At 40.5% G+C, this 15,547-nt stretch overlaps 1 protein-coding gene across 1 annotated transcript in view; it reads left to right on the top strand.

Annotated features, from left to right (window-relative positions):
* The window catches only part of LOC310932338 (microphthalmia-associated transcription factor-like), a 38,344-nt gene extending 23,194 nt beyond the window's left edge, over positions 1 to 15,150 (top strand). The window contains exons 3-10 of the mRNA XM_083895642.1: positions 6,493 to 6,708; positions 6,798 to 6,893; positions 8,002 to 8,119; positions 8,323 to 8,415; positions 8,536 to 8,589; positions 8,702 to 8,777; positions 11,174 to 11,321; positions 14,576 to 15,150. Of these exons, the coding sequence (XP_083751768.1) occupies positions 6,493 to 6,708; positions 6,798 to 6,893; positions 8,002 to 8,119; positions 8,323 to 8,415; positions 8,536 to 8,589; positions 8,702 to 8,777; positions 11,174 to 11,321; positions 14,576 to 15,040 (1,266 nt within the window). The 3' untranslated portion in view covers positions 15,041 to 15,150. The remainder of the gene's footprint in view (positions 1 to 6,492; positions 6,709 to 6,797; positions 6,894 to 8,001; positions 8,120 to 8,322; positions 8,416 to 8,535; positions 8,590 to 8,701; positions 8,778 to 11,173; positions 11,322 to 14,575) is intronic.
* Positions 15,151 to 15,547: the final 397 nt, after the last annotated feature.

Below are 15,547 nucleotides of genomic sequence, written 5' to 3'. Positions count from 1 at the left end.
CTGTTTATGGAGCAAATCTCGATGTAATGCTGTGAACACATGAACAGGTTTGGGTATTGTTGACGTATACTGACAAATATGTATTTAAACAACTGGCTTTTTCAACTTGTCTTTGTCATTTAATAACAGTTCATAGCTCCCTAACCGATATCCAACTGGGGAAAGGATTGATTGACTACCGATATCTGCATCATTCTTACTACAGTTATTGATATCTACAATTCAGTTTTACTAGTCAGAATGATGTCACATTTGCCATTGTCATTAAAGGTACCTGTAATTCAGGTGCATATGGCAACCCGTTTTATCATTTAATAGCTGGACTGCATGTGGATTACAGATATCTGTAATTCAATTCTTCCTATCCACAATGACATTCTTCCTATCCACAATGTCATTCTTCCTATCCACAATGACATTCTTCCTATCCACAATGTCATTCTTCCTATCCACAATGTCATTCTTCCTATCCACAATGTCATTCTTCCTATCCACAATGACATTCTTCCTATCCACAATGACATTCTTCCTATCCACAATGTCATTCTTCCTATCCACAATGTCATTCTTCCTATCCACAATGTCATTCTTCCTATCCACAATGTCATTCTTCCTATCCACAATGACATTCTTCCTATCCACAATGTCATTCTTCCTATCCACAATGTCATTCTTCCTATCCACAATGACATTCTTCCTATCCACAATGACATTCTTCCTAGGACAAATGACCTCACTTCAGTTGCGGTTTCATTACAATTACCGTGAATGTTATTATGACTAGTAACAATTGGAGTGAAGATATCTGAAAGGGGAGTTTCTCCTAGTAAGAATTCTATTGCAGATATCCAGAATGTTCATTCTAGATATCCAGAATTTAATTGTGGATATCTGAAATTGAAAGCCCAATACACATGAATGGCTAAAGGGATGTAATTTGTCCTATAGGAAGAATGTTATTGTCGATATCTTAAATGACAATTGTGGATAGGAAGAAGAAAAACGGCTTGCCATAGGTGTGGATCCATAATTCTAGTTTCAGATATAACATCTGTATCAACATCAACATCATTATGACAGGTCATAATTCAAGTTCAAGCTATCTTTTAATTATCCTCAGTTAAAGATATCTACATTGTCCCTTTTAGATATCTTGAATTAAGTTTCAGATAGTCAGAATCTCATCCATTTAGATATCTCAAACTTCCACTGTGACATTGTGATGTCACTACCTTATGGAAGCAACAGTCTGAAAGCTGACCGGCCGTTTTCGGAGAAAAAAATTAGCGATTGATAGCGAGAGAGAGCTCTTTTTACATTCACAAAACACCTACATATATATATCCATATTAACATAGCATGTCCTCTTTGAGTAATAGCTGTTCTTTTAGTGTCGATCATGCCATGGCTGTAAATCTGTCATGGCATCTGAAGGACAACATGCTCAGTGATCCTCAAGATCAGGGGTAACGGTAACTAAAGCCGTTGACAGAAACTAATAAACGTAAAAAAATGTCACTAAAAGTGACTCCATTAGTGAACAACCCTATAGTGAACTCATTCATTCACACAAAGCACAGCTCATGGTTCTTAATGAGTCATTGTTGTGCTGCAGAATATGCTCCTCTTCACTGGCTTCAGCTTTTTACGACCCTGTAGTGATGATTTACAGCCTATGGTGATCTCAGTCATACCTGCAGGATAAGATGGGGTCACGTGATTACCCCCCCCCCCCCACACACACACACACACACACACACACACAACAAACAACATTAACCTTCACTAAGTAAATCAGGGTCGGCTTTGTGTGAAATGTTTACGTCTTTAAATGTGGTAACTGCTTTGTTTTGAGACATTAGTCTGCCGTGAAAACTGCATTTTCTGACAACTTGACTCAGTGTATTTCAATCTTTGTTGCGTCACGTAGACCAGAGCTTAAATCAGATTATAACACCATATTGGAAGTAGTGGGCCTAATGAAGACTTAAGTTCTAAATGAGAAAATGAATGTAACATTCTATTATTAACTCATAAACATTATATTTGAAATATTTTCTTATTCAGAATAAGGTCAGTATTTGGATTATTGTTATCGCATCATTACATCCTCTGAAAATGTCATGTTATGAACATGTATGGGATTGCATTACAGGTAAAGTGATATTCTGGAAATCTCCTCAGGCAATATAGTGTATGTTTAAATCCATTTTTAAAAGAATATTATTCATAATCCTGTTCACATTTTACAGAACACGTCAAGTATTCCCACTTCTGCAAAAAGGGTATCATAATTAGTATGTCTGTATTAAAAAAACACTGTTTTAATGGCAGTTAGGGTTAGAGTTAGGGTTAGGGTTAGGGTTAGAATTAGGGTTAGGGTCAGAGCGTTCACGTGTATACAACGGCAACACATGGATAAACACGGGCAAGAAGTATATCGCATTTCCAGTAACTGCTGAATGACTGGCAGTAAAGTTAACTTCCGAAACTTTACGTTGATGCATCTTCATGTTTTCAGTCTCCAACCTGTCCTTTGTGCAGCGTAGGAATTCCAGGGTCCGGGTGACACGAGGATCGAAACACTACGCTATACTGAGAAACACAGAGAGTCGTGTGGAGCTGGTAGACATAGTCAGCATTGTGTGAACTCATTTGACAATGGTTTGAACCGACGTGTGAATATTTAAAAGTTTTTTTTTAAGAATAAAACAAGTGCTACACTCTTAGTAATAAGGGTTCCCAAAAGGGTCCTTCTACAAGGGCTGAGGTTCTACCTGGAACCATATGCTTCTGGGGAAAAAAAAGGGTTTTTCAAGGGTTCTTGGTAACACTAATGGTTCCAATAAGAACCATTTTGATCCAGAGAACCCTTTAAAACCCCTTTCCTGAATAAAGGTTTCAAATATCACATTATCAGTGCTCCACCAAAGCTTTTGGTTGACTTTTTCTGGTTAACTCAGTTACCAATAACCATCAAAGTCAACCCATTTGTAACCAACTGGGTTGACAGACATCATCCAATCATCCGTCTTCTACCGCTTTATCCTCCACATGCGGGTTTTCGGCGGGCGCTATGCTCGGGTGACATAGGACGATATGGCGGGGAACACCCTGGACAGGAGAACCCCGGTAGAATACCCACCCACGGAGAACACGCTAACTCCATGCACTCCAAGGCCCCGAGTTCCGAGCGGGTTCTCGAACAGAGCGCGGGTCTTCTTGCTACCAGAGCGGACGCACTAGTTAAAAACAAATTATTCATTGGGCTTTTCGGCGCAGTATGTCCGTTGTTTCTGATTAATAATGTCAATTAAAGACACAAGGAGAGGAGGCGAGCTGCAGACAAACAAGAATGAGACAGACTTCATTCTTTGTTCTGCATGTGTCGAGCCAGAACACATGGTAAGAATCCTCAGGCATTTCTTTTTTTTTTTTTTTTTTTAAAGAAACAGCCCCGAGCAAAGTTTGAGTGGAAGAGGTGGCCGTGCGGAACAAAGGCGCTAATTGTAAGAAGCATGTCCTTACGTCAAGTGATACAGCATAAAGGAGTAAATTCAGATTTTACATAAAACAACACACGCTTTGAAAAGGCTCATTGTCTTGACTGTGACTGTGATTCCTTGACATGCATAACTAATTACTTTTCCTGCCTTTTTAAAAAGATCAGCTGCATGCGTCTTGCCCTCGTACTCGCAAAAACTTAGTCTGTAAACGCGGCCGACGGGGAAGCAGCTATAGCACTTAAGAGTTCAGACGGCAGTCGAATAACAGTGGAAGTGAGAACCTTTTTTGGCATTATTATAAACCGTAGTAAACGGCGAATGATGTTTGAGATGCTTCAAGGATATCACCATTATGAGGTATGTTTAATAATCGTTCTTTTTTTTTTATAAATTTGCACATCTAAGTCAGTAATAGTGCTGATTCACGTATAGTTTTCAAATCACAGAGCGTCTTTTATGCATCAAAAAAAGGAGGAAGAAGAGAAATCTGGCAAAACACAGGAAGGTTTAAAAATACACTCAGAGGTGCTGCTCCAGTTAAAAATGTGTTTCACCGTGTCTGGAGTTTGTTTAACTCGGCGAAATCGACCGGGGGAGAATGTGCACGGGTTTTCTGTTCTGCCGTGTGAACTCTTGAGTGTTATTTTCTCGCTCGTGAGACTTTGCGATGGCTTTAGAAAAAAACGAAAAATGACAAGCATTCAAAGGCATTTTCTGTTGGGTTGCACCTGTGTTCAGTTGACCACAGCTGAGGCTGATCAGCTTTGAGTGAGAGCAGCACAGCTGAGGCTGATGAACCTACCTGATATAAGCAGGTGCCTGATTCCTCCTCCTCTTTCAGTTTGGGTCTGTGTGGCAGAGAGGAAACATCTCTGAGGGGTTTTTTTTTTTGCAATCATGAAAAGCAAAGCAGGGTTTTTCGGTTGTTTGAGAGCTTTGAGTTTGAGCGACTCTCTTCCCCCTTTTTCTTTTTCACTTGTTTATTGTAACTTTTTAAGTCGTTCTTTCACTTTTAACGAACTCTGGATTCTCTTCTCGTTAGCGTTTGCCTAAAAGGAAATGTAACAAGACTCTTTTGAGATCACAACTTGACAGAATAACAGTGTTGTGCGTCACACGTTCAATCTGTGTCAGGTTCATTTAATATTTTGAGTCAGTACTTTTGGGGGAGAAACAAAAAAGAGCAGGCAAGACTTTGAGGTATATTTAGATTTTTATTTTTAATCTTGTAAGGATTAAAAAAGCGCCTGCATTTATGAGCGCTTACTGTTTATGCAAAACAACTCGAATAAAATCTTGACAAGTACAACGTAGTTTGTCAGATTTGACAAAAAATGCACAATTAATTTATGCGTTTTATAATAAGCTTGCCCCATCTGTGTATTCATCAACACATTCCTGAGCGGCCGTTCACACATGCAGCGTCTAACAATGCTTAATAAATGTGAGGAAAGAAGCCAGAATGAGCTTTCGGGGCTGGTGCTTATGTGGCAACCAAAAACCTGGAAGCTGCAGACATTAATGAATGCGTTAAACTAAGAAAGTTTAATGCAAGAAAATAGATCACAGTGCTGCTTTGCTGATATACAGTATATGTGTATATATGAATGTGTGGGTGCTAGGTTTGCAAAGGGACGGAATATGTACAGTAAACTTCCATGGGAAGTTTAGCTGGGGAATTTTGGAAATACTCCATATTAGGGCTGAGCAATATGGACAAAAAGTCATATCCCCGATATATTTAGGCTGAATATCGATATAAGGATATACATCCCGATATTTTTTTTCTGCAAAGTGAGCGCTGTGAAATGAAATGTTCAGTCAAAGCCAAATAAGCCAAAAGTTGTTTTATTGAAACTGGCTATTTCGGTGAACAGTTGGAAAATCATGTGAATAAATGGTTCATGAATAAATCCTCAGGAGTAACTTTTTTTGAAATTAAATCTCCGTAAGGAACTATATATCGATATATGCGATTATGGTCTAATTCCATATACCATAAATATATATCTATATATTTTTTATATCAATTAATCGTGAAATTAAATCTCCGTAAGGAACTATATATCGATATATGCGATTATGGTCTAATTCCATATACCATAAATATATATCTATATATTTTTTATATCAATATATCGTCCAGCCCTATTCCATATAGGAAGCTTTCCATGGGAATAATGGGACTTAATGTGAATTTAGGGGAACTAACTGGGAATATAGGGTAATCATGTAATCATATAATTTTATTTTGCTGGTCCTTGAAGATATGTCTTGCATGAAACTGGTCCACGGCGCAAAAAAGTTTGGGGACCACTGTACTAGATTAATACTTTTGTATTTGATATTTGCAATTTAAACATGAAATTAATCTAATATTTCCCCATAATATCATCAACACTTATGTCACTTTAGTCTTGTGCTTTGGGCTCAAAAGTGTAGTCCAGAGTCTTCTAGAAATCATCCATACACGTGCGCACAGGGCTTGCCTGTAGGGGGTGTGGTCCAATAGCCTTGCAGCTAGCCGTGTGCTATGTGGATGTGATTGAGGAATGGCATGGATACTGAAGTGTATTTGAAGATATCAAGTCAAGATTATGGTTAAATTAACTTTCCCCAACTATATTTAAGTTCCCTAGGAAGAGCCAACTTTTTAATTTTGAAAATTCCCTGTTTATTTCAGTTTATTCCTGTTAATTCCCATGGAAAGTTTCCATCTTTGAAAATTCCTGGAATTTTGCAAGCCTTTTGGGTGCATCCTTCATCTGGATGATTGGAGGTTCAAAACTTATTTGGATGGACAAAGTCCAGTTTGACCTACTTCCTTGGCCTGGGTATCAAAAGACGTGCTGAAAACACATAGTGGACATTATTTGCATCTCATTGACGTGGCCAACCATGCGTCTCCATCGATGCGTTTCTAATAACACACCCTCTTGCCTTCTTCCTGTCTCTTCCTCCTCCTCCTCCCTCCTCCCGCCTCCAGGTGCAGACTCACCTGGAGAACCCAACCAAATACCACATCCAGCGCTCGCAGCAGCAGCAGGTGAAGCAGTACCTGGGAAAGCTCGGTTCTCAGGTGTTGAGCTTGCCCTGTCACAACCAGACCTCTGACCACGGGGGCATGCCGCCAGGGCCAGGCAACAGCGCCCCCAACAGCCCTATGGCCTTACTGACCCTGAACTCCAACTGCGAGAAAGAGGTGACCGGTTCACTCCAGGATTTGGGGGGTTCCTGACGTTTTTCGGTCGTAATCTCACCTTGTGCGTTTTGATTGTCCGTTTGTTTCAGATGGATGATGTCATCGATGACATCATCAGCCTGGAGTCCAGTTACAGCGACGATATCCTCAATCTGATGGACCCTGGTCTTCAGATGGCTAACACGGTACGACTCTGTGCTGTGTAGCGCTGCAACTAACCATTATTTCCGTCGTCGATTAATCTGTCGATTATTTTCTCGATGGGTCCGTGAAACCTCGAATGTCTTTGTTTTGCCCACTAACCAAAACCATTCAGTTTGAATGATTTCTCTGTTATGTGGAGCAAAGAAACGAAGAAAGTCTTCACATTTAAGAAGAAGTCTTGTTTTAATCATGAAAAAAGCTTCAAGCCGATTAATCGATTATCGAAATAGCGGACGATTAATTTAGTAATCGATGTAGAATCGATTGCTTCAGCTCCAGTGTTCTGTTATCACAGAATAGTATGTAGCAGATGGTTGCTGCTCAGGATTATTTCCTCTTAATCGAGTGCTTTTTGGTCTGAAAAATGTTGATCAGTGTTTACCGAACCTGGAAATGATTCAGTTTTTTATTGATTTCTTATTGCTCTCATATAGAGCAAAGGAACACTCAAGACAGATGAATTAGTCAGTATATCTAATAATTGTTGTCCCCCTAATATATTTCATAAGATTTGTTCATGCATGCCACAAAACCACAAATAATGATTCCATAAACTTTCCCTCAGGGGTAAAAAGGAGTACATTTATATTTTGTTGTTTGTGTGACCAAAGATTAAAAAAAACAGCATTTTTATGGGACACTTCCCCCTTCAGCGAAACAAAACAGAAACTTGTTGAAATAACTGCAGCTGGCCATAAATTAGATAAGCCTAATTAAAACCACAAGTTTTAGTTTTTGGTACGAATCAAGCGCGTTATTGTGTCGAGTAGTTGTTTTTCTGCATTTGTGCAAAGCGAAGCTAAAGTATGAGGCATTTATAAAATAAACGCAACATTGATCTTCTTATAAACGTTACTTACCGTTCCTTAAAAAAGTGAAATTGCACGTATTTGCATCATAAAACGTGTTGATTATTTCTTGCTTGATAAAAGGCCCCGTTGTGGGTCACCACTCGTCCCCATCATCATGCTCGTCCTGTGACGCCGATTAGCATTTACACAGGAAAAAGGGCGGGTGTGTGTGATCACTGTGGTTGACGTCCTGGCTTTGTGTCGTTCCTCTCCCCCACCCCCCCCCCTCCCACCTCAGATCCCTGTGCCTCCTAACCTCATGGACATGTATGGTAATCAGGGTTTGTCCCAGCAATGTCTACCCATCAGTAACTCCTGCCCAGCTAACCTGCCAAACATCAAAAGGGAATATTCTGGTAAGAATCCCGTCATCAAAAACAAAAGTACTTCTTGATCAGTGATCGTAACATGAAGGCTTCAATAGAGCATGGAAAGTTTTGTGCAGCCCGTTATCTACAGTCGGCGTCATTGCTACAACCCTTCTGTGTGTTTATTTTGTTTTTTACAGTGTATTTGCATTTTTAATTTTATTAAAAGAACATCATGATTTATGTCCCAGTGTCACAGTCCCCGGCTGTCATGCACATGCTGGATAAATCTGGATCCTGTGGCAAATTTGACGACTATCAAAGGCCCGACGGGTTCCCTGTGGGTACGTCTGGTTCATTTTTGCTTCAACGCAACACAACGTTGACACTATTTTGTGCGCGAACTCGCACGGTTTTCGCTGTTCCGCTGTCCGTTGCTTAATCAAAATGTCTTTTCCCACTAGCTGAGGTAAGAGCAATGGCAAAGGAGAGGCAGAAGAAAGACAACCACAATTTGAGTGAGTTTTCTAAAATAATAATTGCTCTTTTTTAATTGCTTTTTATGGTTGCCATGGAAACACACAAACATGTTTCATCATCTAACCGTGAACTTGTCTTTTTGCCGTGCAGTCGAGAGAAGAAGACGGTTTAACATCAATGATCGGATCAAGGAATTGGGAACTTTAATTCCAAAGTCCAACGATCCGTAAGTTACCCACTGTCTTTATTTCTTATTGACCTCTGCCAAGGTATACACTCTTAGAAACAAAAGTGCCAAGTAGAACCATATAAGGTTCTTCGGCTTGTCCTCATAGGAGAACCCTTTTTGGCTCCACATAGAACCTTTAAAACCTTTTTATAAAGGGTTCTCTGGATCAAAATGGTTCTCACTGGAACCATTAGCGTTACCAAGAACCCTTGAAAACCCTTTTCTTCAGGAAAGGGTTTTTCAGCAAATGGTTCCAGGTAGAACCTCAGCCCTTGTAGAAGAACCCTTATTTCTAAGAGTGCATGTATATGTTTTTGCCGGAGTTTGTTTGTCTGTTAGGGACATAACTTGAAAAGTCACGTACGGATTTGGATGAAATGTCCGCAATTGGACCAGGAACGAGTGATTAAATTTTGGGCGCGATCCTTAGACGCTATCACTATTTTTATCGCTATTTTGTGGGGGGGCTGAACTGCCTTGGCGGAGGTCTGCGCTCTCCGAGTGCTTTCCTTTTTAAATAAGTTATGTTACATTCACCGACCCCACAAAATATGATCATTATATGAGGTTGAGGCATTCATATTATCACTGTCCGAGGACATCTTGTATTCAAACGTGAATCAAGGGAAATGCACATTACTCTTAATTAACATTCTATGGTGAGATTATAACCCTATGACGCATATTTTACAGTACGTACTGATACTCACTTACAGTGACTGCCTTTCATAATCACTCTTTGCTTAAGATAATTAGGCACGGTGACAAAAAAAGAAGCTTAACCCACTTTATAGTGTCACAAAGCAGAAAGAAAGTAAAGATTTCAACTTTCTGTATAATGTAGCACTTTTTTTTTTACTTATGAACGTGTTTGCATGCGGCGTTACAGTGTGACAGGTGTGCACAGGCATGGGGGCGGGGCTTATGACGACGTGACGTGTTTTGTGACGCAGTTTAAGAGGTGACAGATGATAGAGAAGCAGATGCAACTGTGTTGACGTCGTTGAGGTCGAGCTGATAATTGTCCAGAAAGCAGGATTCTTTTAGATACGTTGTATAAATAAAGTAACACCAGTGCTTTTACACGCAGCAGCTTCTATTCACACTTTATGACTTTATGAATCGCATCACTGCCGCTAGCTCCTGTTTGTCGCTGGAAATGTTTTTTTGTAATTAACCGCGTTTTCACGAGTTCCAAAGCTGCTTTATTTTTTTATATTATATTTTGTTAGAATGAAAAGCTATAACCGTTCTCTGCTTTTAACGAAAGACAAAATCCAACTTTTTTTAAAAACCTAGCGTTCTGAACGGGGCTGTTTTGGCAGAGTGATTGAACTGCTGTGGTGCTTCGTCACATCATGTCACAGACATGTTCATTAGGACACCGGGGAAAGAGGGTATAACTCTGCGTCAAAGTCAATGTGTTGTTATTACAGTAACTTTACTCACGCCGTTGCAGGATGCCGGCGAGACAGGCCAGTCTTTGTTTCCAGAGAGGAGAGTTTTTCACATTCAGTCCAGTAAAGATCAATTTTCCCCCTTTGCAGAGCATTATCCGTAACCTCCTGAGATCTAAGGGTCATCCTTATGACTGCTCACGACCTCAGTGACTGCTGCTGCTGCGGCGCGTGTGTGTGTGTGTGTGTGTACATTTCTAATGTGGCCTCTGGTTAAACCTCCTTTTTTTTTTGGCCGCATTTTGAAAAACAAACTTAGTGATTTGATTGTTTGTGGGACATGGCCCATACTTTATATCCCAGTATAATCTGAAGTTCATGCACGTGTGGTACATATGGAACTTTCCCTGTCATCTGACACGACTTGCAGCTTATTTTCACTCCACGCAGCCGTTTCTTCAGTCCTATTTAGACAGAAATGTTTGACCTTGACTTAAATCAGCAGCAGATGCAAAATACTGCCTCATTTTTGCTGTATGTAAACCCACGTCTTCTGTTCTGACACATTACGTGCAGTTAAGTTGCACCAAAGCCATATTTGGTCAAATCATATCCTAGTAGGGAATGGCTCCATACCACTTTTTTTTTTATTTCCGATACCAATATCTAAACCTCCAAAACAACTGTCTCTTCTCATTTTTCATTCCTTTGACTGCAAATACGTCCACACAGCTCACATGGTCACTGCAACATGGCCGACATGTGGATTCCTTCTGGCTCGTGCGACGCTGGCGGTGCACATTTCTCTTTACAGCTCGTGCTCGTAGTGACGCATTAACACGACGCCTTGTTGTCGGTCGTCTCGGTTCCACATAGACGCGTTCGTAGCGCATGAGCTCGTCCTGTACCGTTTCTGCCGTGGCAATAAAACGGTGACATTTATGAAGATGTTAGAATAATGCCCCTCTCTGTGTTTTCCTTTTTTTTTCTTGTCAGGGACATGCGCTGGAACAAAGGTACCATTCTGAAGGCGTCAGTGGATTATATCAGGAAGCTACAGCGCGAGCAGCAGAGGGCAAAGGAGCTGGAGAACCGCCAGAAGAAGCTGGAGCACGCCAACAGACATCTGATGTTGAGGATACAGGTACGACTGAAGTTCACCGTGCGTCTTTAAATGTAGAGACCGTCATGGTGTCGGCCAGTGAGGACCCAAGGAGGCTCGGTGCCTACAAAATACACCCTGCCAGCGCGCCTGGGTCAGACATCGTGTGTTGTAACCGGTGATAGCGTCTATGGATCACGCCTACAATTTAATCACTTGTTCCTGGTCCCATTGCGGACTTTGCCTGGAAATTTCATCCAAATCCGTCCGTGACTTTTCGAGTTATGTCGCTAACTGACAGACAAACGAACAAACAAACAAACAAACTCTGGCGAAAACATATACCTCCTTGGCGTAGGTGAACAAGGCAATCGGAGATGGCAGACTTCGCCCCGTTCACGCGACAAGCCTCTGGCGGCCTCTGTTGGTCGTATTGGCAAGTGCTAGTGCGGAAGCACAGACAGACAGACACACACAGAGCCACCGAAAAACAATACTTCACTCCCACTCTGAGTTATCACATTACTTAACCCTTTAACACCGAACGTTTCGCAGACGACGCGTTTGCGCTAGCGCACTTTGCTTTGTTATTGTGGTAACTTTACTCACGCCGTTGCAGGAAGCCGGCGAATGAGGCGAGTCTTTGTCAAGACTCAAACAAATGTTATTTTTAAATGTGTTTTATACCCGTATACGCGTTCAAATGTCTAATTTGATACGCAAAATCTGATGTTCACGTACAACTACAGTGTTTTAAATGATTCATTAGTGCTGGGCGTTATCTGACTGGAAGAATATGCACGTGACGTCATGTTTACGTGACTCCCGGTTGTTAAAATTAGTCTCTAAAGTAACGCTAAACTTTTTAAAAACAGAGGCACACATACGCAGTGCACAGGTACGCTGGTTATTTGTAAGCACTGCTTTTTTCGTTTAATAAACGGACCGCTCCAGTTCCCCTGTAGGCGCGCTAACAGGCGCTAAAAGGAGCTAATGCAGCTAACGGAGCTAAACGGTGCCTGGACTCCGGTGTCGCGGCACGTAAACATGACGTCACGCGTTGTTAACCTAGTGCCCAGCACTATTATTAATACACTACTTTAACATGCAGTAAATTGTAAATAACTGGCAGATATTGAAAGTTTTTCTGGAAAAATTGGCAAAAGCACTTCCCCACAGGATAATGTTCTGCGTCTTTTATGGTTAAAATAAAGAACAACAACAACAACATAAAGTCCAGGTGGACATTTTGAGGCTTACGAGTTTAAAGGGTTAAAGCAGAACGTGGGAAAGCAAAAATCCAAATTCAAAGCTGGAGCACAGGAAAATAAAAGTCAGAGCCGAACAAATGACCAAACTAAAAGGACAACGAGGGAACGCGGGGATAATGGAACGCAGGTGAAAACACATCAGAGCGGGACAGACGATCGCTGAAGTGGCAAAAAGACCCAAAGATGCAAGGATAGTGACTTTAAACAGGAATAAAAACAACAACAACAACAGAAAGAGAGAGAGAAATAACACAAGCTTCACAATGCGTACAAACACAACAGGAAGTCGAAAAAACGTAATAGGGAAAAACACAACAATGGTAACGATGTCCAGGGGGGCGGACCGTGACAAATCCCAGTTAAAATGGAACGAGAGATAAGGACGAAGAGAAAAGAACATGTGGCCAAAATGATTACACTTTATAAAGAGGTTCGTCAGCCTCCAGAGAAAAAGGGAGCAGCGTGAGGCGCTAATTGACACAGCGGCGCATTTCAGCAGGACGTCGGCTCAGACCGTGATCCTGTAAGCGATTCATTACAGGGATTAGTGTTGTATCAGCTCAGCGGTCATTGATTGATGGCTCACATTGTTGGTTTGTTATGCAGTTAATGAATTAGAGCAGCGTGTCGTCAAAATCTGTTTGTTTTTTTTAATGTAATAATGTAAAAAAAAGTTCAGTCCGTTATGACTTTTTGCTTTTATTAAAGTGATAGAATTAATTTTCATTGTGCTTTATTAAAGTGAGATATTTGGTCAGATGAAGGGGTTAAAAAGATAACCGGGCAAAACTAAATGGCATCACAAGTCAGCTGTAAAAATCGAATTATTACACACAAGGCACGGGACAATTTAAAAGGTTTACGTCACGATTATCCCGACCAAAATAATTGTGCTTCAACGCGATTATTGCGGTGACTGGGGGAGAAAAAATGTGGTTTTCATATCAGGTGGTGCAGCCTTCTGTCGTGGTATTTTACATAGACAGTGAAAAATGATGTAATAAGATCATAGATGATGAACAAATGAAGAATAATAAGTCACTGCTGTATGCTGGTGAGTTCGAGAGGATTTATATTGATGTTTTTCTTCATTCACGATGAGCACGATAACAGGGATTCACCACCATTAACTCGCTGTAAGTGCTTTCAATCCCCGATAAGTGATAATATCGTATCGTTATTGTCCCATCGCTATCACAGACAGTGGAACTTTTCCCTGAGTTAACGCCTGTACGTACTCTACAAAAAAGTTTTCAAACTGTGAGAATATTAATGATTATTTTCATAATCAGTTATTCTCTCCATTAATCAAGTCATCATTTTGTCCATAAAAATGTTGATCAGTGATTTTCAAACCTGGAAATGATCAATTATTGTTTTGTCCACAAAAGCAAAGAAACAAAGAAAATATTCACATTTAAGAAGTAGAAAAAAAATCAGAAAACTTTGTTTAATGATGAAAAAATATTATCAAAATATATTATTAATAATCAAAATATTTGACATGTAATTTAGTCATCGATTAGTCATTTCAGCACTAGAGACAATAACGACGTCATTCATTATACGCTACCGGGTCACTTAGAAATGTCCTTGTTTTTTTAAGGAAAATAACTTTTTTTCCATGAATATAACAATAAATGAATCATAAATAAACTCTATACATTGCCTGGTTTTTAATGGAATATGTACATAGGTGTATAGAGGCTCATTTCCAGTGTTCTAATGGTACATTGTGTTTGCTAATCACGTTTGAAGACTATTGGATGATTTGAAAACCCTTGTGCAATGATGTTAGCACAGCTGAAAACAGTTTTGCTGGTTCTTTGACGAAAGAAAAATCATTATTTCTAATCTTGTCAATGTCTTGACTATACTTTCTCTTCATTTTGCAACTCTTCTGATGAATAAAAGTGTGACTTTTAATGGAAAACACCAAAAAAAAAAGTGTATAGGTGACCCCAAACCTTTGAACGGTAGTGTATATGTCTTGTTCGGACCTTAACTGGTGTCTTTCTATCTCAGGAGTTAGAGATGCAGGCTCGCGCTCACGGCCTGACCATCACCTCCTCGGCGCTCTGCTCCGCCGAGCTCGCAGCCCGGGGAATCAAGCAGGAGACCGCGCTGGAGGACTGCCATCAGGACCTGTACGCGTTCCACCCGCAGCAGCAGCAGCAGCAGCAGCAGCAGCATCACCACCAACAACAACAACAACAACAACAACAACAACACCACCTGGCGTGCACCACCCCTGAACCACCGGGCGCCCTGGAGCTCGGCGACGGCCACGCCAACTACCCGGAGAGCCACGGGTACGGCGTGCACGGCGGCAAGCCGGGCTCCAAACTCAACGACATCCTCATGGAAGACACCATATCGCCGGTGAGGGGGGTGGACCCCCTGCTCTCGTCCGTGTCCCCGGACACGTCGAAGGACAGTAGCCGCAAGAGCAGCGTGAGCATGGATGAGAACGAGTCACAGGGCTGTTAGCACCCTCTAGTGGGAGACACCTTCACCTGCAGCTGAAGGAGCTCTCTCTCCTCTTTGTGTCAATTGTTTTTTTTTTGTTTGTTGTTTATTTTTTTTATCCCCAGTTTACATGCATCAAATCTCTGTTTGTGTTTAGTTTTTTATAAGATATTTGTCTTTTTAAGCCCTTGACCTTGATTTCAAAGACTGGATTTAAAGAAGAAAAAAAAAAAAACATCTGTTTGCTTTAATCAACACTTTGATGACAATGAAGTTTTTATATTTAAAAAAACCAAACATATATATAAATATATGTATTTATCTTTGGATAGAGTCTAGATTGTGTTTATTTCGATTGATTCCAAAGAATCTAGGGAAGTTCTAAATCATGGTCAGACGTGTAGGTGTTTGTGGTGGAGATGAAGAACACTGCTTTTTAAATCACTAGCAATAATAGAAGAAGAATGAAAACACAGAAAAATGAAAAAAGTCTATTTATTATTGTTATTATTATTATTATTATTATTA

This window comes from Microchirus variegatus, assembly GCF_963457635.1.
Source record: "Microchirus variegatus genome assembly, chromosome: 9".
Classification (NCBI taxonomy): Eukaryota; Metazoa; Chordata; class Actinopteri; order Pleuronectiformes; family Soleidae; genus Microchirus; species Microchirus variegatus.
The sequence above is the reverse complement of the archived record's forward strand: the minus strand, read 5'-3'. Positions and strand labels throughout refer to the sequence as shown.